Raw genomic sequence first — 22,819 nt, 5'->3', positions numbered from 1 at the left:
ATTGTGGCTGCCTGCAACCATACAGCTGGACAAAGAGTTTTTTGAGAAATTCCTGAAATCCAAATAAGTGGATGGTCAGCGCCTTGAATCACAGGTCATGCTACTGGTGCACAATTTTAGGAGAAACACTGACAGACTGGAGGGAGTCCAGTGGAGAGCCAGGAGGATAGTTTGAACCACATGGCATAGCAGGGATGGTGGAGAAGAGAAAGCTAAGCACTATCCAGATACTTCATTCTGCTTCCTGAAAATGACTATACATAAACCAAAGCTGGGCTCCTCTCACAGGTGCAGACTAACAAGGCAGGAGGCCAGAAACATGAGTTGTGACAGGGGAAATTATGAGCACTTATTTGAAAAAAAAAATTTGAAAAAATTTGAATGACAAGGGAGGTGAAGCCCTGGCAGAGGTGCCTCAGAGGCTGGGGAATCCCTGTTGTTGGCAGCCCTTGCTCAGGGCTGAACAAGGTGCTGAGCAGCTTGATTTCACTTTGATATTGACCCTACTCCAAGCAGCAGTTTGGGCTGGGTGACCTGCAGAAGGCCCTTCCAGGGTAAATATTCAAACATTTAAAAAAAAAGATACTTTTTTAAACTATGTTGATTTGTTTTTTTCAAAATGTAGAATTTTTCAGAAGAAATAAATCTCCATAGCTGTAAAGGCTTTTAAAACTTGTTTTAGAAAAGAAGTAAGCTCTCAAGAAAATATGGACTTATGGGACAGTCAAAGAAAATAATCTAAAATGATAATTCAAATAGCAAAAATATTTTTTGTATTGAATTTTTAGACTGATTGTTTAAAGTTCTAGACCAAAAATACTTGCAGTTGAAGTTGCTTTTTTAATTCTCCAGAATAATTCCAACTGCCTGTGGAAAAGCTGTAGTGTTTTATTACATTTTGTAGAAGTGTAGAGTTAGGGAATTTAAGGGAATAATTAGCAATAATCCTCAATAGTATCTGTGTAATATTCAAGCCTGCAGAATTGAAAATGACAGTGTTTTTATTCCTGCCACCCCTAGCCTTCACCAATCCAACTTCCAGTACTTTCTCATCCCGACACAAACCTGGGACACCTATGAAATACTGATCAGCATTTACAAAACCTTACCTTGTTTGGCCTTGAAATGCTGGAACTCAGCTGCAATTCTAAATTCACTCTTCTTTCAAAACCCTTTTTCTGTGTTAAGACTGGACACTGTTTGGAGCTGTAGCTGAGATACAGAAGATCAGACAGTGAGCAGGGAGCTGTTGACTTAAAATAAAAATATTTTCCTTAATATGCTAACAAGATGTTTCAGTTTGCTCAGAGCTGGATGGTATCTGAAAGGTGAAAGGCTTGGGGAGTAGCTGAACTGAAAGCAAATCTCTCTGTAGAAGGATTGTAATAGCACATTTCAATCTCCAGCATTAGTAACAAAGCAAAACAAACCCTACTTGTCTGTACTAGAATGCTCTGTGATTTGAGAGAGCTGCTTTTACTGCCACAACCAGAGGATTATCAGTAATGCCTGGTATGAAATGCATTCATTGAGTTCCCTGCTCTGGCTTCAAGCCTGGCCTGGGGTCACATTTCAGCCCTGTTGGCCCTTCCTCGTGGCTGTCACTCGACTCCCCTGGCTCAGCTCTGTTTCTGTGAGATGTTATGAGTACCAGTGCTCTGCCCATAAAGAAAAGGCTGAAATTCTCCAGTCCACAGCCTGCCTGAAAACCAGTGTGGTTTAGGGGTTGTCTGAACTCCAGAACAGATTAAGGTATCTCCTGGAAAAAAGTTCTTTTTTTACATTCAGTGTCTCTATAACTTCTGCAAGGAAGCTGAGGAAATTAGAAGAAAATGGCAACAGATACTGAAAAAACAATATGGATTTGGAAAATAAGAGGATTATAAATAAAAGAATCAGTGTCAACCAGCAACAAGGGAATACTTAATTCACTAGCAGTTAATTGCAGTGACTCCATGATTGGTAAATCACTTATTTCTAAGTATAAAGTGCTTTTTTTATGAGGTTGATTTGTCTCTGTGATATATATGTACTCCTGTATTTGTAACCACAAGAGCTCAAAATGGGATATTTTAAGAAGACATTACAATAGCTTGGATATAGCTCGATGCAGATGTTTGTGAAGCTCTGGCTTTAATTATATGTAGTAGTTCATTAACCATTAGAATCCTTTGAATTTTCTTGTAATTTATTAGAAGTTTTGGATCACATCCAAACTGTAAAAAGAGTTAGTTCTATTGTGATTGTCTCTATTCTTCCAGCACATTCCTACAGAGATGTTCCCTGGTGAAAGATGAAATCTCTGTTCTGAGGACTGGCGAGCTGGTGTGTTGCCATATGCCTTGTCAAGCAAAACTATAACTGGTTTTAGTGGAACCAGGAGAACTTGCTGGGTTTTGACAGCCATGGTTAAATTGGAAGTATGAATGAATGTTTGTGTGCTCTGCTGTTATCACAGAACAGTTACAGACTCATAGACTCATGGAATCATAGAACAGTTTGGGTTGGAAAAGGACCTTAAAGACCATCTCATTCCAATCCCCTGCCATAGGCAGGGACACCTTCCACTATCACAGGTTGCTCCAAGCTCTGTCCAACCTGGCCTTGAACACTTCCAGGGATGGAGCAGCCACAGCTTCTCTGGGCAATCTGTGCCAGGGCCTCACCACCCTCACAGTAAAGAATTTCTTTCTATAAGAGGAGAATTTTCTAGTTTGAAGCCATTCTATCTTGTCCTATCACTTCATGCCCCCGTGAAATGCCCCTCTCTGGACTTGTTGTAAAGCTCTTTCATGTACTAGAGGCTGTATTTTCCTGCTTCTGGATGGGGTGGAAGCTCTTATGCCATCTGTGCTTTTGTGAACTTCTCCATCAGCTGCTTTGGTTTCAAAAAGGAAGGGCTGTAGCTCCATGAGAGTAATAAAGGAGGATGTTTAGATTTACAGTTCCTGTAAAATGGTGATATTCTGTATGAAGCTATGTTCCTCTTTCCTCCATATGTGTTAGGATTTAGAACTGACTGTTGGATGGGAACTGATCAACAGTTTCCTGGAGAGGCAGTGGTTCAAATGATTCTTGGGAGCTGACATTGCTGGGAGGGATAAAGTTACAGTCAGCATTAAGCATTGTGTTTGGTGAGTAGTGTACGATAATTGCTGGGGACTGATAGCAGGCAAACCCCACACTTTGGAAAAATAAATTGCAAGTAGTGTTTGAAGGGCAGATTTCCTTCTTTTTTGAGGGAAAATGATCTATCATTTTCGTGATGCATTTATTTTGGTTGTTTATTCTGTCTCCAGAGTGTAAATACTTGCTTTGGTGGTGACACTGGTTTTTTTTTTTGAATTGAGGAGACGTTTAATTCTGGAGCTCTATACATTGATTTAATTTCGTAGTACGAAAGCCCACCATCAAAGATCCCACATCCCTGACACAATCCTTAAGAAAAGAGAAGTGTTAACCCCAAAACATTTTGAGATTATTTTTTTTATCCCAGGTTTTCAAAACATTAAGCATTTTGAAAAGGTTTAATGGGTAGATTTCTTTGTTACTTTTAACATGTTTTCAAATGAAGTACATATTTTTAAAGAAAAGCTCAAATTACCACTTGCTCTAACACTGTCTTACCCTGGTATAGAAGTGCCATTAAAGTTCTCAATCACCTGCCATTGGCTTCATGTTTAAATATTTCATTCAGCAAAGAGAATCCCAGAAGTTCCCTCCCTGGTACCACATGTAAGGGTATAAAAGATTACTTGGAGACTTGTTACTGAAAATTCAACAAGGGTCCTGAAAATAATTCAGATTTTATGTTGCTGAACAATGAATCAATGGGTAATGAAATGCCAACACTTTCAAAAGAACTACCAATGAAATAGTACAAATCTGACACACTTAAAGAGGGAAAAAAAAAGCAGCAATAATTCTCTACAGCCACTTCCTTTTGCACTTTGAAGAACATCATCTCCTCCAAGACCATGCCTGTGCCTAATCCAGTATCTTCTCTCTGACAGTGGTCAGTGCCAGATGCTTCAGACATTGTGCTTTGTTTATTATGAGTCAGTCACCATCAAAGCATTCAATCCCATCAATGTCTTGAGCTTGAGCGAACTCAAGTTATTTTGAGATTGCTGATGGAAGATGAGAGGAAGGAGCTGTTTCAACAAGTGATCTGCACTAATTGCAGGGGCTGAAACCTTCCCTGATCCTGAACTGGCAATGTGAAAGGCATGCTGAAGGAGGCTGTTCTGACAGAGTAGTTGAATATTCTGAGGAGACAGTAGAGTCCTGACTTTGGTTGTATTTCTCTGGCTCCTTAATAGGATGGCCTCAGGGAAAAGTCCTAATGCACTGGAGTAACAGCATGGAAATGCATTTCAATATTTTGTGTTGTATTCTGATTCTGTTTGTGGTTTGCTTGCCTTGATGGCCATCCTGCATAGTTGCCTTAGTTTTGAGGGAGAGAGCTGAACTAATTCCAGGACTAGGTGTGCATCACCCCCAGGGCATGTATTCTACTAACTGGGAAAGCAGGTCCACCCCACCAGTTAATTTTGTCCCAGAGTGCCTCCTTGAACAAGTGAAATAAAGGCACTAAATGAAATAGTGTTTTTTGCTGATCTGATGCAGCCCTGTCACTCACTCTGATAACTGGGGCTGTGTCTCAGCTTTTTTCTTATGAGCAAAAGCTGCCCTCAGGACTTGGAAATTAATATGCTGATTTGAGTAAATATTTATTTGGCACACACTTCGAGGCACTGCAGCAACAGAACTGTTAAGTAAGAACTACAGACTAAAATTTAGAGAAATCAGGGAATCCAGCCCCCACAGTGGCAGCTGAACGATGAAACTAAATTACTGTGTGTTGGTTTTCTCTAAGAACAGTAATTGTAGTTGTTTTAGGCACCTTGAAATTTGTTGAGACTGGTGGTCTTTCCCAGCACTCCTGAGCTAGGTTTTGGTGTTGGCATGGAAGAAGAGCTATTCCTAGTAAAAGGTCTGGATATGGGTCATCTAGAAGTAAAAAATTAGGAAAGTGGGATTTAATTATTGTTTTAAATTACCTAAAGGTATAGACAAAATGGAACCAGTCTTCTCTCTAAAAGGTTTCACTGTGACAGTTGTTAAGCTTTGGCACAGGGTGCTCAGAGAGGTTGTGGAGGCTCCACCCTTGGGTTCAGAACTGGCAAAGCTGGATTAAATTGGGCTTGTTTGGAGCAGAAGGCTGGACTAGATGACTTGCAAAGGTAACAACCTAAGTCATTCTGTGATCATGGGTCACCAAGAAAATAGTATTTTTTTAAAAAAACCCCAAGTTTTACCTTTCCTCTTAGGAATTTGTCCAGGGATTGTTTCTTTTAATTGCTTTGCCTTTTTTCTCTATCTCTTAAGAGTATAGCAGCAGCCATCCCATCATGTCCACTCTCTGTCTTTCTCCACAGAGGAAGAGGAATATAGGGACAGGCATTGTGGGGTGGCTGCTTGTAGGCTTTCTTACAGGGAAAGTGCTCCAGCTTCCAGCCTTTTTGATGGCTTTCTGTACTCACTCCAGTTTATTGAAATTTGTCTTGTATTGGGGAGGGGGGAAATTGCATGCGGCATCTTGATTGAGTCTAAATGATGAGTCTGGCCAGCTGCATTTCCTGTAAACTTGACAGATATGCTGATGTAAATAAGTTATATGATTCAACTAAGAGTTTAGAGCATCCAAATGTTGCTTCCACTAAGGATATGAAACATGCCTGAGGGTCAAATCACCAGGTGTCCCTAATCTCCCTGTCATCGAGTCTCTCCTTTGCACCTTTGTGAGATGAGTAATAAAATCTGAATCCCTCATTGCCTGTTATTTTGTGTTTGTTGGCTGCACTGATGTAAGCCCCCTAAATGTTAATTACTTTCCCCTAATGATGTTTTTTGTTGTGGTTTTTGCAGGTTACATATCACAGGTACTAAAGAATTACACTGACCATGCCTGTGATGGAGAATATGTGTCCCTGAGGTGTCCCCACAGAACCACCATCAGCATCCAGTCTTCTTTTTACGGCCGAATTGTACCAAGTCATCAGCTGTGTCCTTCTCGCTATCCCCACTCCTATGCAACTTTAATTAAAGAAGATGTTGCCTGTTCAGTTGGCACTTCTCTTCAGGTATTGTTAAAATGCATTTCTTAATTTTGAACTTCACCTTTCCTTGGCCAGGCAGCAGCTCTCAGTGTTGGTGCACACAGACCTGCCTTGTGCAGGGCTACCCAGCACGGGAGCTCTGACATCTCACACAGCTTAGTGGATAATTCATCCTTGTAGTTTAGAAAGGTCTGAATTAGATTTTGATAGTGAATTTCTTAGTTTTCCTGCAACTCTAGTCAGTAACAGTTCAGGAATGTGGTTGAAGGAGAATTACACTTCAGGACTGCATTATGTTTGAGTGGGTTTGAAGAGCATTATTTTTATAGTTTTCCTTCCCAATTGCTAGCTTTTTCAACACATTCAGAAATTGCTGTAGCATTCTTTTTCCTTTAGATCCTATTTCAAGAGGCTTTTACTTTGGTAACTTGAAACCCAAAAAGAATCCTTGGCTTTACTTCTTGTGACTCATTTGGCTCTTAGGCCACTGTAAGTGGTCATACATCACTTAAACTCATAACACCCCCCAGTAGTTAATCAGCTCTGACCATCTGTGTAGGGAAAGTTGTCTCTGTGTATTGTCCCAAGAGCACATGTGACGTCAGCAAACCAAAGGATTATTTGGAAGGTGCCAGTGTTACTCAACTGTCAGTAGGAACAGCTAAAATTAGAAACATGAGTTGGCTGATGTTGTTGAGATGAATAGGGTCTGCTCCTGGGTATTGAAGCAAGCACAAGTTTTTCCAAGTGCCGGATTTGGGACTGTGAAAACTTTTGGGCAAAGCTCTCAGTCATCCAGTGTGTTTATGGCTTAGAATCAATAATAACTCATAATAAAAATTTATAGCAGACTAGATTAATGAACCTACAGGGTCTGTGAGTAATTTCTTTTATAATTTGGCTAAAGGCCAGAGTTTTCCACATCAGTTCTTGCTCTTGCATCCAGGGTTTTTAAGAGACATTTACAGCATTTTTTAAAAAGTTGATGTGAGTGCCTTGGCTTCCAAATGCCAGTGGTAAGTTCTCAAGAATTTGCACAAGGTTGGTGTTTGGCTGTAGTGTAACCCTTAAGCTGACAGATTTGAAGTTGCCCTGATGACACTTCCACTGCACAGCTTAGGACTGAGCTGTAGTATGGGAGGATGTGGTCCTTATCAGTGGAAGGTTGTCCCAGATGTGATAACAAACGTTCATAATAAAACAGACAAGAGGCAGTTGTGTTTAGAGCGGGAGAACACAGAGAGAAGCTTTGGCAGAGTCTAGCCTTCCTTTCTTTTATTGATTTACTAAAAAATTTACTTAGAACATTTCATTTACCAAGGTGATTGATAGCTATGAGCATTGCCTCAACCCTTGTGAGTGAGTGGCCCACTTAAGGCATCTGGAAGAACTTGAGAAGTGGGAAGACATTACCCTAGGGTTTCCATTTCATGGTTTTATGTATAGGAGGGATTGAAAAGAAATCCTTACCTGCCTCTCTTAGCTTTTTATGTCCTCAGACCTGTTCCCCATTAGCTTTGCTTTCAATACTTAGGTGGCTTGTAATTCCCAATCCCTGTTTATCAGAGCGAGAATTGTGTTCCCTGTAGGTAGTCCTGCAGCAGATCCCTTGTGCAGTACATGCCTTACACGACTGAGACCAAAACCCATTTTTGGGGATGCAGATGTGCTGGGAGAGCAGCTGACATTCTCTCTTCTGCCACAAATTTCTTGGGACACCTTTGGCAAGTTCCTGAGTCTTTTCGGAGGAGACTCACAGCCTCTTTTGTGCCTCCAGATGTGGCTTTGATCCCTTCATGCATTGTGGCTGCCCAGGATGAGCCCAAATGCCAGAGGTGAATCTCATCTTCTCTCTCAGTTCTGGAGGGGGTGAGGCCTCTCTGAGGGGTAAGCCAGGAACTCCACAAGCTGAATGGCAAGCTGCCTGCAGCTCACTGGTAGGAAATGCATGTGTGTAGGAAAATTGGAAAGCTGTAGACAAGGAAATTGCATGTATTTTTGTGGTTTTGCAACTCAGATATATGGCTGCTACAGGCAGGACCAATTGTGTGTATATTCTGGTTGTCAGTAATTGAAAAAGTCAGCCAAACCAAACCCTTCATAACTAAGTATATAAAATCATTGTGTCTAATCAAACCCATGACTGTATAAATTTGCTGCTTCTCTGGAGAGTGGTCTAGAGGGAGTGTGAGGAGCATTTATTAACTCTGTGCCCTGCAAACACTAGCTGTGTGTGTAAACTCCCATTTACAATCTCTCTCCACTGTAAATGTCCAGTTCAGACATTGTTTCTATGTTAAAAAGGGAAAAGAAGGAGTTGATTACACTGAGAGAACCACTACTAATTCAACTTTATGTGATTGGCTGCCAGGATTCCTTGCCTTAGTAACTTGTTTTGTTTGCAGACCACCTGGGAGAGTGTGTATGAGACATTAGGGCAGTGACCTAGTGACCCCAGACTACACATTTCTGTTGTTCTAACACTGTAGTGACAGATTCAGTGGGAGCTTTCCAAATGCACAAAGAATTTGGACATTCATAGAATCATCAAACATTCACAGAATGGTCTGAGTTGGAAGGGACCTTGAAGATCATTGTGTTCTAACCCCCTGCCATGTGCAGGGACACCTTCCACTAAATCAGGTTGCCCAAAGCCTTATCCAATCTGGCCTTGAACCCTTCCAGGGTAAAGAATTTTTTCCTAGTATCTAATTTTACCCTTCTTCACCTCAAGGCCTTTGAAGCTGACCCTTGTTGTATGACTGCACACCCTTGTAAGCCTCTTGTAAGCCCCCTTTCTGTACTGGAAGATGAATTCTGGATCAGTATTTCTGATGCCACTTGTTTTCAGCAACGAAACACTTGAGGTCTGTATGGAAGAATGTATAATGGTTGGCTAAAATTATTGCTTATTACCAGAAAACTATATTACACTTTACAGCCAATTATCTGCAATTTTCTCATTTTGGTAAATTGGCAGAAAATAAAACCACAGCTTATTTGTAAGGAAAACCCTTGAAAGCCACTTAATTTGTTGTGCTTCTGCCCCGTGATATTTATCAAAGACATTAAGGACTAACTTCTCTCTTCATTTGCACAGGTACTGACATCGGTAGATAGATGCTTTTCCAAGGGCAATATTTTGCTGTGTCACTTGTTTCCCCAGGAGGAGCTGTGCTTAGAAGGTGCTCTGGAGCTGAATCCAAATTTTCCTTAGAAAAATTAGCTAAACTGGGGAGGGCCTGTGGGCATGGCCTGTGCCCTGGGTCTCTTTCAACACTCTCCAGGACAACCAGTCCTTGGTGACAAGGATCACTAGTGCTGCCGATGTGGTATTTCCTTTTGTTCTTTGGGTGAGAGACAGGACAACTTTGCTGCCACCATCTGCTGTCGTATCAGCAGTCCTAAAAAAGGGAGCAGATCCCTTGCATGCTGACCCCAGGGTTCCCTGAACTCTTCCTCCCTCCCTTTTTTTTTTTTTCATTTTCATTGACCAGGAAGGTTTCTGTGTAACAAAAAAAAACCCCCAAACAAACAAAACAAACAAACAAACAAACCCAAAACCAAACCAAACCAAAACAAATAAGAAATGGAGCTGAACTCTTTGCTGGTAGGGGAAAAATGAGATAAACTTTCCAGAAATGGCTCTCAAAGCAGAGGCCAGCTGTTGATCACAAAAAGAGAGGGCTGGTGTTGGTGTTTCTGAAGTGGATTTTGTTCTCCCCAGTTATTCTGGATTAAAGGTAAAATAAAGTAAAAGTAAAAGGAAACTGCCCGAGTTTTCTTGGCAGGCCAAAGACAATGGCTCCTGACACGCCCAGTCACCAGATATTGCATGATCCCACTGACAGCCTTAAGTGGCCTCAACAGGAATAAAAAGGGCCCATTCCCATGACTCTTAACATCTAGAAGATGATGATGATCAGGGGGAAAGAAGGAAGAAATTGGTAGAAAGGAAGAATAATGGTCATCAGTACCACTGGGAGGAGAACCCATTGTTATGTTGAATATTAGAACTCCACAGTTTCTAGGTATTTTGAACAAGGAAGGTTTCAGTCTCAAAAATGTCAGTGAACTAAAGACCAGTGTGGGCAACTCTTTTTCAGACCATATTAATTACTTTGCAGAGGATGGTAAGCAGTGAGCTCAGGGTCCAGAAGAGTTTTCTACACTGCCAAATTTGCTGTTAAAAATCACAGAACCAGTGCTGTTTCATTCATGAATCTTGCCTAAGCTGAAATAGAACTCTCTGGCAAGTTGCTCCTCCAGCTAATTATTTGCAAGTAGAACTGTTGGATGCAGAGGTCACAGACAGTCTCTAAATTGCTGTGTCTGTGAAATCTTTGGCTTGACTGAAGTAGTTCATCAGAGCAGAGTGATTATGTCCTGCAGGAGAAGAGGCACTGGAGGCAGAGGTGGCCAGTGCAGCCTGTCTCCCTGATGAGGCAGGACTGCTCCCCAGGGTGTAAGCCTCCTAATGCTTTGTTTACTCTAAATTTAAACTTTCCAAGTCATGGGGCTTCCATCACTGCCACTAAGACCCTGCTTGACAGTATAATGGTTTGCTCCCAGGGATTTTTTTTTGCACTTTGTGTTTTAAGCTTTCCCTTTCTTTAATCCCATGACTTTTGGTTATGCATCCTTTTGTATTTCTTCAGCTTAGACCTCCTCTCCCTTTGAAGTTGACCCTGCATACAGATTAAGTTTCCTACTGTTAGGAAATGTAGGTAATGTTAATTAGGTGATATTTGTAATGCAGCTTTTATCAGGTCCTTCTATTTGGTGAACATGGTGCTGCTCTTTGTGAATTGCTGTTTCTGGGCTCTTTCAAGGCCCTGCCAGAGGAGCACCGGTGAATCCTGCTGGTGTTTTAACATCCCAGCCCACTGCTGCCTGCTCTACTGTCTTGCTGGCATTTACTACCCCCATAGCAGAGCTGGTGACAGGGAGTGCATGTCCAGTTTTCAGTTCTTTGTTTCACAGTCTGGTATGTTTTTGTGAATCACCAAATATGTGGGCATAGTTCCCTCCTGCTGACTCTGCTGTGAGCACAGCAAAGTCACTGGGAGAGTGATAAGAGATAGCAGAGCACTACAACCTCCTATAGGTGAGGATTCAGGGCCTTTGATCTCTTCTTCAAGTGATGCACAGATTGAATGCAGTAATTTGGACAAAGCTGAACTAGTTTCTAGTGGAACAGGCTGGGAAAGTGGCTCAATGAAGCCATAGGCAGGTCACCTGCACCTCATCAGCATGGATTTCACTTCCTCATGTAGTCTGTGCTTCCCTGCTGCTGATTCTTGGAAAAGCTTCTTCCTCCATGGACTTCAGTAATTTGCATGAATGGAGATGAATGTTCAGTGTTCAGAAACAGGACCCGTAAATAAGTTTTCAACTTGAAAGTACTAAGTTTATAGCATGTTTTAAAGTATTACCAGCATTGAAGGGCACATAAAAGAGTATCAAAATTCAAATGAAATGTGACATGAAGCACAATGCACCGTGCTGTAGGGAGAGTTCATGCTACCTTGTTTGCTGTATTTACTTCTTCTTATTACAAAAACACTGAAGGTGCACCAATATAAGTGTTGGTGTAACTCCACCATAATGGCCATGCCTGGACTGAATTTGACCTAAAAATACTTAAAATTACTGGTGTCTTCTTGCATAAATTTCTTAATACAAAGCTATGGGCATCTTCATTTGACTGCACATGGCTCTGATACATTCATGCAGCTTGCTCTGTGAGTTACTCTCCTCAGCAACACACAATTTGGGCAATTATTTAGTAGGGCTCCTCTGTGTAATTTCATGCATGACTGACACGCCCTGCAGTCATCCTTATGGTCCTTTGAAGATGGAGGCTGTACAAGCAGCAGCCCCGTGGCAAAGCCCTCATTCCCTTTGAGTTTCACTGTTGGCTTCTTTGGGTCCAAAGTTTCACCCTAAGTGTGTTCAGTCTCTGAACTGCTCTGAGGGACCAAGAACTGAGATAAGTTTAATTGCCTTGGGTGTTAAGCTCAGTTGTGGTTTATTTTAAGTGTGCAGGGGAAGCACTTCTTGAAGAGTGATTTGAAGAGACAGGCTAAAAACGAGCACACCCTTGGGGATGGCTGGGGATGGCCTCCTTGCAGAGCTCACATCCAGCTCCTCATTTAAAAGGTTGTTATCTAATGAGCACAAGCAATTACTTAGCTAATGAGCACAACAAAATGAGCACGAGAATGCTGTTTCATCTGCAGTGGCTACTTGAAAGACATGATTTTGAGCTTGAGGCTGCCCTTGCTTTAAGACCCAGGTCACCGCAGGGAGATTAATCCAGGGCATAAATCACAGGGGTTAGATTAGTGTTTGTTTTACTTGAATTCACTTTTCCTGCTCTCTTATCTCTCTAAATCTTGCAGCTTCTTAGCTCAGTCATGAACCAGGGAATGGAATGGGCTTAAACAGCCGCAGCTTCCCTCCTGAGCACTGGCTGTCAGCCCTCAGGCCTGATTTACCACTGTAATGCAATTATAAAACGGCGCAGTGCAATTAATGTGTCTTCCCTCCCCTTTCATGCCAGACAGGAATTCCTGAATTCCTCCTCCACCTTCCTCAGTTGGAGTGATTGTTATAATAGATCTAAACTGAGGTGACTTTATTTGGCTTTAGTCAGGGATCCACCAGACTTGGAGACATAAGGAGCTGATTGTACTTCCCAGTTAGGGACAGTTCTGTGGGCCTGTTGCTGTTCCTGTGCAAGTCCAGATTGTTTGTGGGCCTCTTTCTGTTTGGTTTTGTGGCTGTGTTTTCCCACCTTTTCAGCTGCCAGTGACAACCAGAACAACAAGGAAAACACAGAATGAATTGCCTGCATTTTTCCATCCATTGAGCAAAAACCATGTGAGCTTGGCATTCCCTCACTACCAAGTGAACACCCAACTTTGCTGGTGTCAGTCTGCCTGATCATCTGCAAATACTTCAGAAAAAACATCTGACATCTGCCAGAGCTCTGATACTGCCTAGATGTATGATTTTTGAGACTAAGGCCAGAAAGCCAAGGTCTTGGCTTCTGGTAAATACCAGAACCTCTGGACCTGCAGGGAACTGTACCTTTGGGGCATCATCTGGTCACACATGTTCTGCACATGGCTTAAGAAGATGCTGGTACATAGCACATACTGATAAAAGCAGTGGGAAAGAAAATTTCTGTGCATGCAAGGATAGGTAAAAGTTAAATGTGCAAGTTTTTAAGTCAACATTAAGACTGGTGTAGCAACATTTTTTTTATTTTTAATGAAGAAAATGCACCATCAACTACAGCTAATTTTCCTTGCATTTTTTTCCTATGTATTTCACTGAGGATTGAACATATATATATATTTATTATGGATATGTTTCATTATGCATAATACATTACTCAAACAGTGTACAGGAAATCAGAAATCTTAATGATTTTTTTAGATTTTCAGGAAAAATGTTGCCCTTTGTGGGAGGTAAAATAGAGTTACGTGAGTGAGAAGGAAATACTGATTCCTTTACCCCCATGAAAATTTTCAGAGTCATGGCTATTGTCAAATTAAATTGGAAGTGTAGCTAAACACTATAACAAATTAGTAAATGGCATATTGAGACCCAAGAACACTTCACTGTTTTCTGTGCTCTCACAATGCAGGGATGACTTTTGCTCCTTAATTTAGTTACAAATTTCTCCCTAAGGCTTTGTTTTTTGCTGCCCCCTTCCACCCTTTGCATACCACAGGAAGTAAACTCAGGAGGTTTCACTTATGTGGAGTACAAGGAATAAGCAAGAGCTGCCAAAAGTTAGAGCAGAGCCAAGACAATGTGGCACTACCTGAAGGCTGCCCATGTCCATGGTTCTCTGAGGTCAGTGAATTGTTGTCTTTGTTCCTGATGCTGAGCCTGAGGACAGATGAACAAGTGCTGCTGAGGTATCTGAGCTGAGGTTTCCAAACTTGTTTTCTTGTTGGCCTGACTCAGTCTCTGCTGAAACCCAGGAAGGTTTTCCAACTGGTTTTAATAGCACCATGACACAATGCTGAACGCTCTTGAAATGCCCAACCTGTCTGCTGTGAACAGGTTAGTTGTTCAAAACCCAAGTCTGCTGCCTTTGAGGGGAGAAAGCTTCCCTAGAGGGAAAGGAAACATTTGGGGTCCTGCTTCTTTTCCCTCGCTCAATATTCTCAGTTCTAGTTGTATATAAGCATGGCTGTCCAGTACCAGAAAATCCTTTCAGGTGCACGATGATTTGGACAGAATTTCTCTCCATATGTGTAGCCCTCCAGAATTGTTTTGGTTGCTCTTTGCTTTTTGAGATGAAAAGAGTTATCTGTGCTGGATCCTCGCTTAAATTCCTTTGCAACTCACTGGATTTTGCATTAAATTAAATTTCACATGCTGAGTGAGCAGCCAACCCTTATGAGCCTAGAGGAAAGAATATGCTGTTTCCATGCATTTTAATGTGATGGTCAAGCTGGGGCTAATGCTCCCAGGCACCTCCTTCAGTGTTCACTATTCAGCCTTTCCACCCTAAATCCTGTATTTTTAAACGAAATGCCTGCATTTTATTACCTTTGTAAGGGAAAAACAACAGCATATGTTCTCTGCCTGCTAGAAAAGGCCTGGATTGTTTTGGTTTGAACTTTAAAATAAAGGTCATACTTGAGGCAGGCATGAATTCTTGCATGTGTCAGCCCAAAAGGTGAAAGCTGTAGGAAGTTATGAGCAACTGCAAATGAGGCAGCTTCAAATTGCACTTGAAACTGGAACAGATGTTCAAAGCGTGACATTCAGAGTTATAATGCTAAAGATTCTATATATTACATTCAGGGAGAACTCAAAAATAGGAAGTACTCACTGAAGCAGAGAGAAAATTGGTTTGGGTGGCACATGGTCGAGCAGGAACAGCCTTTATGTTAATGGCACAGGGAGAAGATTGTGGGAAAGCCCAAATATCAAGATGGGTGTAAGAAAAGTGAACAGAGAGAAGACAAAAGAGACCAGGGGAGCCTAGGGGAATTTCTGAGGAAGGATTTTCCAGCACCTCCTCGCAAGTGAAAATTAATTGTTTTGGGGCTGGAATTCACAGCTCTGTATCACAGGGACTTAAAGAGGCTGGTGGATTACCTTGCTCTGTGGTCTCAAAATGCTCTGACAGGTTCATGTATGTCAGGCAAACATTATGGTAATTTTAGTGCTTTAGGGGCTCTACAGGAGTACATAAATACCACCCTAGCCATCCAGCTGAATTTAAAACATAATTACTGCCCCACTCAATAATATTCTCCCCCCGCCACCACTGCTTTAGAGGATCACAGGGTTAAAAGAAATCATTAATCTTCCTTAATGAAGCTATTTTCTAGCAGGAGACAGAATGTCTTGCCCCTGTGGATTCTGAGATGGAGTTTTTGTGAGTGTTATGAATGGGGGAGTGGGGAGCAAGTGCTAGAGGAAAAGCAGAAAAGGGGGTAGGACCCAAAATGCCAGTAGTGGGAGAACCCCCTGACTCACAGCCCCTTCCTGAGTTTAGCTAAAATAATGTAATAATCATGGGGGAAGAGGAATGAACCCTATTAAAAACTGATTAACTTGGCTGTATAACAGTAGTCCCACCACAACTACTAATTATTGGAATACCAGCAATTCATACATATATATTTATACCAGCTCTTATATTACTGAGACAAGAGCTGTCTTGAAATTGTGTATCTCCAGAAAAATCCAAAGCAGGTTGGTGGTGACAGAGTTCAAGTCTTTACTTTTAACAGTCAAGGTTGATCCATGTCCTCAAAGCTGCTTTTCCTGGGATTGTACTGTCTTATATTATGATTAAATGGCATGCAAGTGTTTCAAAATCTCTGTGACCATCCCAGTGCAAATCCCTCCCTTTGAACCCGTGCAAGGGGATGAAAACCTGTTTTTAAAACAGTGCAAGAGCACTGGGTCCATGGCTCCTGTGGTATCTGCTGTGTTGGGCACCATCACCTGCCTCCTGTCAGGGCTGGTTGTGGAGGCAAGGATGGCCTTCCCTTTCTACATTTTGTCTCTGTTTGATGTTCCCTTTAGCGGGGACACTGAAGTGCTTTTGTTTCTCTGTTTCTTGTGTGCATCCCCGGCTGCAGAAGATGCTGGATGAGTGCCAGGACAGGCGGAGCTGCCAGTTCCTCGTCAACAGCCGGCTCTTTGGGACGGATCCCTGCCCTGGGACCGGCAAGTACCTCCTCGTGTGGTACAAGTGCAGGCCAAGTAAGTATTTCTCTATCAAATCTGTTTGCTCCATTGATACCAAAGCATTTTTGTACTTAATGCTCAGAAGAGAGGCCTTCTAGGACTTCTTGTTCCCTTCCACCTCTATTTCCAGTGTACGATAACTCCCAGTGTGGAGCATTTCCCCTTTCCCTCTCACCTGCTGCCTTGCTGGGATGCTCCTGCTCTGTCTCCTTCCTGCTTGCCAGCAGCCTGAGTTTCTGCAGGTGCCAGTGCCAGTCTTTGCCAGTGTTAAGCTCATGCTGTTAGAGGTGGGTGGGCTCCTCCTGATCCCACCTGCAGCCACCTTTCTGTCCTGGTGGGTACAGGGAATTGTTCCCTCTCTGCCGGCCCCTCCAGGGGCAGCGGGAGCTCCTTGCCTGGCCCTCAGAGCTGGGTGCCTCAGGCAGGCCCTGCTGGTGGTGGTGACAGGAACCTCACCTGCCCACACCGTGACAGAAGCCAGCTTTTAATTGCTCCCAGATCAGGCTGGGAAATGTTACCCTGTGTTTTGCATGATCTCATTAGCTGTGTTTCAATTAAATGGGACTGGATACTGGGGGTGCAGTCATGCGTGCTGCGGAGGAGTGAGCCCAGAGCAGCTTTGGCTCAGGACAACCAACACCCTCTTGGCCAATTCCTGGCCCCAGCAGGGGAGTTAGCACAGCCTAGACACCATGCTCCATCAGGGCTTTGCAAGCAGATACATTATTTTGGAGACAGATCAGGTTTGATGTGGACAAACTGTGCCCACTGCTGTCAGCTGGAGGACAGGACCTGTTTCTATTTGAGCACAAGTCTGATGAGGAGCATCTGAGGCAGCTGGGGGTGTTTAGCCTGGAAAAAGGAGGCTCAGGGAGGACCTTATCATTCTACAACCACCTGAAAGGAGGTTGTACCAAGGTGGGGGTCAGCCTCTTCTTCCAAGTAACAAATTATAGGACAAGAGAAAACGGCCTCAGGATGCACCGGAGGAGGTTTAGGTCAAGCATTGGAACAAGCAGCCTTGTTCCACTCTTCCAAGGGAAGTGGTGGAATCACTGTGGTTGGAAGAATTCAAAAGCAAGTAGATGTGGTGGTTAGGGACATGGTTTAGCAGTGGACTTGGCAGTGCTGGACTTGATGATCTTAGAGATCTTTTACAACCTTTATGATTCTGTGAATTAACTGGTTATGGCCATTAATCTGGACATGGCATTTCAGACCAGCCTCAAGATTTTTAGATTACATTTCTAACATGGCCCCAGCATCACATCAGCGGTATTTTTGAGGAAGAAACAAAAAAACTGGAAAGTTTTCACAGGAGAGAAAAACAGATCTGACTTCAGGAAAGGTTTAAAACAAAAGCAGGAACATTCAGACTGCCAGCAGCAGCACAGAAGAAGACTTTTTGCCCCAGCAGGCAGAGACCTGTGCTAATGAAGCGAGGGGGTCTGGCCAGATCTGTGTGGAATTAAAATCAGAAGTAGGTAATGAAGCACATGCTTTTGTTGTGGGATTTTAATGGGTGATTGTAACATCCCTTGTTGGGTGAGAAATGCATCTCTTTGACAGGGATGTTCTAACAAGTCCTCCTGAACCTGCAGGGTTTGTATCAAAGCTCACTTGAAAAATCTGACTCTCGAGGCCTGTGCTGAACTTCTGAAGGTACTTCAGGACCCATCTGTGCATTAACATTTATGGCTTGGCATTCTTTGCCAATTACAGATATAGCAGTAAAGAAGGAGTTTGTCAGTGTGTAGAGTTGGTGATTTTCCTGAAAGAGAGCAGGGAAAGGTGCTTGAAAACATTTCCCCAAGACTTTTTTCAGGCAGCTCAAATTTTTCAGAGTGAATCAGGATAATCTGACAGAAATCACTGTTTCTTAGTGATTGGGCAAGCTTTTAACCAGAACCCACTAGATTACTAAAAATGTTTGAAATATGTGAGAATTAGCCTAGAGATACCCGGTCATAGTCATCCTTTCCCTGGTGATTCAAAATTTTGAGTCTAACAAACAGTATCTAGCTATTGTGAATTCAATAAGCCTTTCCACATTTCTCTAGGAAGAAGGCTAATGAGGGGACTGAGGAATGATGCATTCATAAAATGCAAAATACAGGACAATGAGGAATTCTGGTGGGCTTTTTGGGTTATTGACTATTTCAGAATTGTTTATGAGTGTTAGTAAATATAGAGCTGAACCCCAAGGCTGTGGTCCTGTGCAGTTTTGAGCTGTTCCAGAAAGTGTGAACACACAGAGTTGTAATCAAAGAGTTCTTGTGAAAAGCTCAATGCCTTGCACAGGATGTGATCATAACTTTAACAAAAAACTGTCCTGGGTATAACTTTTTGGGTTCTGTTTCTGAATTTGTCTTTTTTAACAGCAGACATAACAGAAATACTTTGTTAAGAAACTATTTAAGGTCTGAATTGTCTTAAATTGAAAGTGATATCTATTTCTTTTTGTTGCTTATTGAGGGAGGCTGTTATGATCATGTCACAGAGGTAGGTGTTTTGGTTAAGCACCTACCTAGGTGAAATAAGTGTGAATTTTCTTGTATACAGGTGTTAGAGGCACTTTGGGAAGTGGCCTGCAGAGTTTGGACAGGACATCTTTAATATAAAAAAGAATACCCAAGCTCTTCCATTGTCAGAGTCATGCTGAAGCCTCAGAAGGCCTCTGAACAGAGGTAGTTATCCAAAGAGAAAGACTTCCTTGAAAGAAAGCAAAACTGAAGTTAGTGGCATTTGCTTGTACCTTTGCTGAGGAATTAGGAGATGGTGCAGTCGTCCCCTCGAGCCACTGTCACTGCAGTTTTGTCTCCCTGACATTCCCCTGCGTTTGAAATCGAGTGGTTCCGATGCTCGATGCTGTGTGGGGTTCATGCACAAGGCAAGGTGCTATTTTGGTTTCTCATGGGCAGAATTCAAGGAGATGGAGGACAGTAAATCAAGCTGAAACTGAAAGACAAAGATTTTTCAGATGGTGGGGCTCTGGGGGGCAGGGCAATAAGAGGATGTCTCCTGTACTCATCCCTCAGAGACTACTCTTGCTGGAAGCAGGGAAAACTTGTGCAGAGGTGTTGCAGCTCACCTCCTCTAGAAATTAAAATAAATAATTCAGAGAAGTGCATGCTTAACTAGAAGCAGTGAGAAATGAATTTGCTTCTGTGTTTTTTGGGAAGCCTTGTAGCCTTGTTCTATTCATGGTCTCCTCTCATCCAATAGATGGATCTGGGATCTAATGGACACATCTTGCATGTACAGGACTCAAATATGTTCATGGAACTGTTTTTAAGGGTCAGGAGTTTGACAGTCCTGAGAGTTCTCTGTGCCTGTAAATAAATAAATACACTATATGTGTGTACTTTTAATTTCAAAGTTTAGGATGTGTAAGGAGATCAGATCATTAAAATACTCTATTCTGTCTCAGTTTGGGGCAAGGGAGATTTACGTACAACTACCAAGTGTCTTGAGGGCCAAGGTCCATCAAAGTGCAGAGAAACTTAGATTTTATTTTCAGCTAACGTGGTAGTGTTCAATCAAAGTTTGGACTTGATGATCTTGGTCTCTTCCAACCTCAATGATTCTATGTTTTATTTTATTTTTCTATACCATGTGTGCCTTGGTTTCTAACGTGCACCACCCTTTGGGGGGATGGTCAGAGGCACAGTACAGGTCTCAGCAGAGCACAGCTTGTGCTTCTTCCCTTGGAGGTGCCTCTGCAAATCCTTCTGCTGTCCACAGCCTCAGCAGAGCCCCTGCAGGCTCCCTGCAGCTCAGGGTGGGGATGTGCTGCTGCAGCGCTGAAAGCTGGAATTGCTCTCTCCTAGTGGAGATGTAGTTTGGAATTTAGCATTGGCCAAAGATGGTTTCCATTAGGAAGTCTGGGTATGGGCACCTTGTTTTAGAAGCTAAAAAAGTTGATGAGAATGGTGGTCCCAGTGGGTCTCGGTGCCAGGGAATGGGCACATTCAATTTATCAGGGCCAATGTATCCTGAGATCCACATCCCAAGCACATGGAAGCTTAGGATCAAACCCTGAACACACAGGGGACTTAAATCTCCAGGGTACCTTTCAGGATAATTTAAAAATTTCACATAAATCCAATTATTTCCCAGGTAACATGCTGATTTGATTTAGAACCATTAAGTGTAATTACCGGGTGGGCTGCAGGAACAGATAATTAGAGGGAATTGACATACTATTTAATTGGACTAACATGAATTCCCTCTAACTGAAATCTGGATTCACCAATATTATTCAAACAATTTAGTGTTTTTTCATCCCCCTCACTTCAGAGACAGAGAACTGTGTAAGGTTTTATGTTATTGTAAGCTAGGAAATATTTGCTCCATGTGCCAGACTTTCTGGAGGGGCTGTGTGATCTAATCCTGGCTGGGAACAGGATCTGTGGGGCTGCCCAAGTCATGCTGAAGAAATACCTTCACCTCTCTGCATCCCAGCAATACCACTGCAGCTGATTTTATTTGGTTTGGTTGCTGCTCTGGGCTGTTGCACCACCAGGGATCCATCTGCCTCTGCACAGCAGCTCTTTGCCCCTTGTGGCTTTTTGGTTGTTTGGTTATTTTTTTGGCTTTGCTGTGTCAAAAGTGTCAATGCTCCTGAACAAAATGGGGACATAAATGTTTGCCCTGGTCTGCAGAGGGAATACTTAGGATGAGATATGTTGTCTGAGTGGTCATTTCAGGCAGTGCTGTCGAGAAAGGAGGTGGCTCCTACCTTGTTTATTTGACTTACTCCATGAACCCCCACATAGTGCCTTTCTTTTGTGTCCCCCTATCAGTGATATTTTTGCCCCACATCTGGGAAGAATGATGCATCTGACTCCATGATATCAGAAGGCTAATTAATTACTTATATATAATAGTATAATTTATTATAATTTAGTATAATTTATTATACTAAATTATAATTACTAATTACTATTATACTATATTATTCTATACTATATTACACTACATCTAAACTGAATCACAAGCACTCAACTCCACAAAATCTTGTGATTCTCCTGACTGACTGTCTGGACACTGGTCCTGATAGGCCAAGGAAACAAAACACCATCACTTTGGGTAAACAATCTCCATACTACATTCTACATTGGCACAACACAGGTGCAGCAAGTGAGATAAGAATTGTTTTGATCATTCTCCTCTCTGCTTCTCTCACTGCTTCTTTCAGGTTCAGAGAATGTGCATCCCACAGCCTCCTTTGCCATTGCCACACTGTCCTGGATGGACTGATTCCTTCTCAGCTCTGAAGAGCCTAAAGCTGCAGTTTCCCATAAAATGCTACAGAGATATTTTCCCACTTTTCTCTTGGACAGTTACTACTTTAGCTTATGATTTCAAGGACTCTGGGAGGGATAATCTACATCCAATGTTTTTTAAAAAATATTATACATTTTATTGCATTTTAAAATGCTGAGTGAAGCAGCTGGATGTGATAATTGAAGGATGGTGAATATGAAACTCTTCTGTACTGATCATCCCAGTGATCTGACAAAGTCTAAATCCAAACTTTGCTGCTCTACCTTCTCTTCACAAATGTAAGCCTGAAGCCTTTGAAGTTTCAGAAAGCCTGGATTGTGACCTAGGCTCCAATTTCAGCTCAAATCCCTCTGTAACAATACAAAAACTTATTTGGGAAAGGAACATCAAGACTCTGAGAAATCTATCTGGGAAGGAAACATTTGCTGGCAAAGGGTGAAGTATCAAAAGTTTGCGAGGTGTTAGGAGGAGGAAAGGGGGTGAGGGAGGTCACTTTGTCCTGGTTTTGAACCTGTAGCTTTGATTTATTGGAAAACCTTTGGGCTCAGAATCAACTGGACACGTTTTGAGGAAAATAGGCTTTAATTCTCTTCACCATAGATTTGATAAAATGCAAGATAAAAATGTAAGAAGCCCAGTTAATTCTTGTAAAAAGTCAATGACTTTTTCAAACATAGGAGTGACCATCCTGAAATCCTTACCAAAATCTTACTCAGACAACATTATTTTTCTTAACAGCCCTAGGCAGCTTCAACTAGAAAGCAAATGAATTTAAAAAACAATTAGGAATTAATCCTATTTAGATCACCTTCTGATAAAAGTGTCATCTTCAAATTTATGCTATCATACAGTGACAGCACTGCCATTCTGTGTCCCAGGAGTGTCTGCCTTATGGTAAACATGTGCAATTCTTTTTTGCCAGGGCAAACAGCAGAATGCCATTAGTGTTGCCAGAGCTATTCCAGCTATCAAAGAACAGTGAAGAGTGCTGCTCCATGTTGTGATTTCATGTCTTTTGGTGAAATGGTCAGGTCTGCTCATCAGATTTCAGCTGAATTTGCTGACAAGTGTAGAAAGGACATTTTGGAAGGACCACCTAGGCTTGCAGTGAATGTCTCTTATTCAACTTTTAATTTTCCTACAGCCCATTCCTTGAGTATTGAATCTTGTGTGGG

The 22,819-nt window shown here is 42.1% G+C and overlaps 1 protein-coding gene across 2 annotated transcripts in view; it reads left to right on the top strand.

Annotated features, from left to right (window-relative positions):
- Positions 1–22,819, top strand: part of EVA1A (eva-1 homolog A, regulator of programmed cell death) — a 199,366-nt gene that overhangs the window by 49,210 nt on the left and 127,337 nt on the right. For both annotated transcript variants that reach the window (XM_064411759.1, XM_064411758.1), the window contains exons 2-3: positions 5,932–6,146; positions 16,247–16,370. In XM_064411759.1, coding sequence (XP_064267829.1) covers positions 5,932–6,146; positions 16,247–16,370 — 339 coding nt within the window. The remainder of the gene's footprint in view (positions 1–5,931; positions 6,147–16,246; positions 16,371–22,819) is intronic.

Source organism: Passer domesticus, chromosome 3 (genome assembly GCF_036417665.1).
Source record: "Passer domesticus isolate bPasDom1 chromosome 3, bPasDom1.hap1, whole genome shotgun sequence".
Classification (NCBI taxonomy): domain Eukaryota; kingdom Metazoa; phylum Chordata; class Aves; order Passeriformes; family Passeridae; genus Passer; species Passer domesticus.
This window is presented reverse-complemented; position numbering and strand designations above follow the sequence as displayed.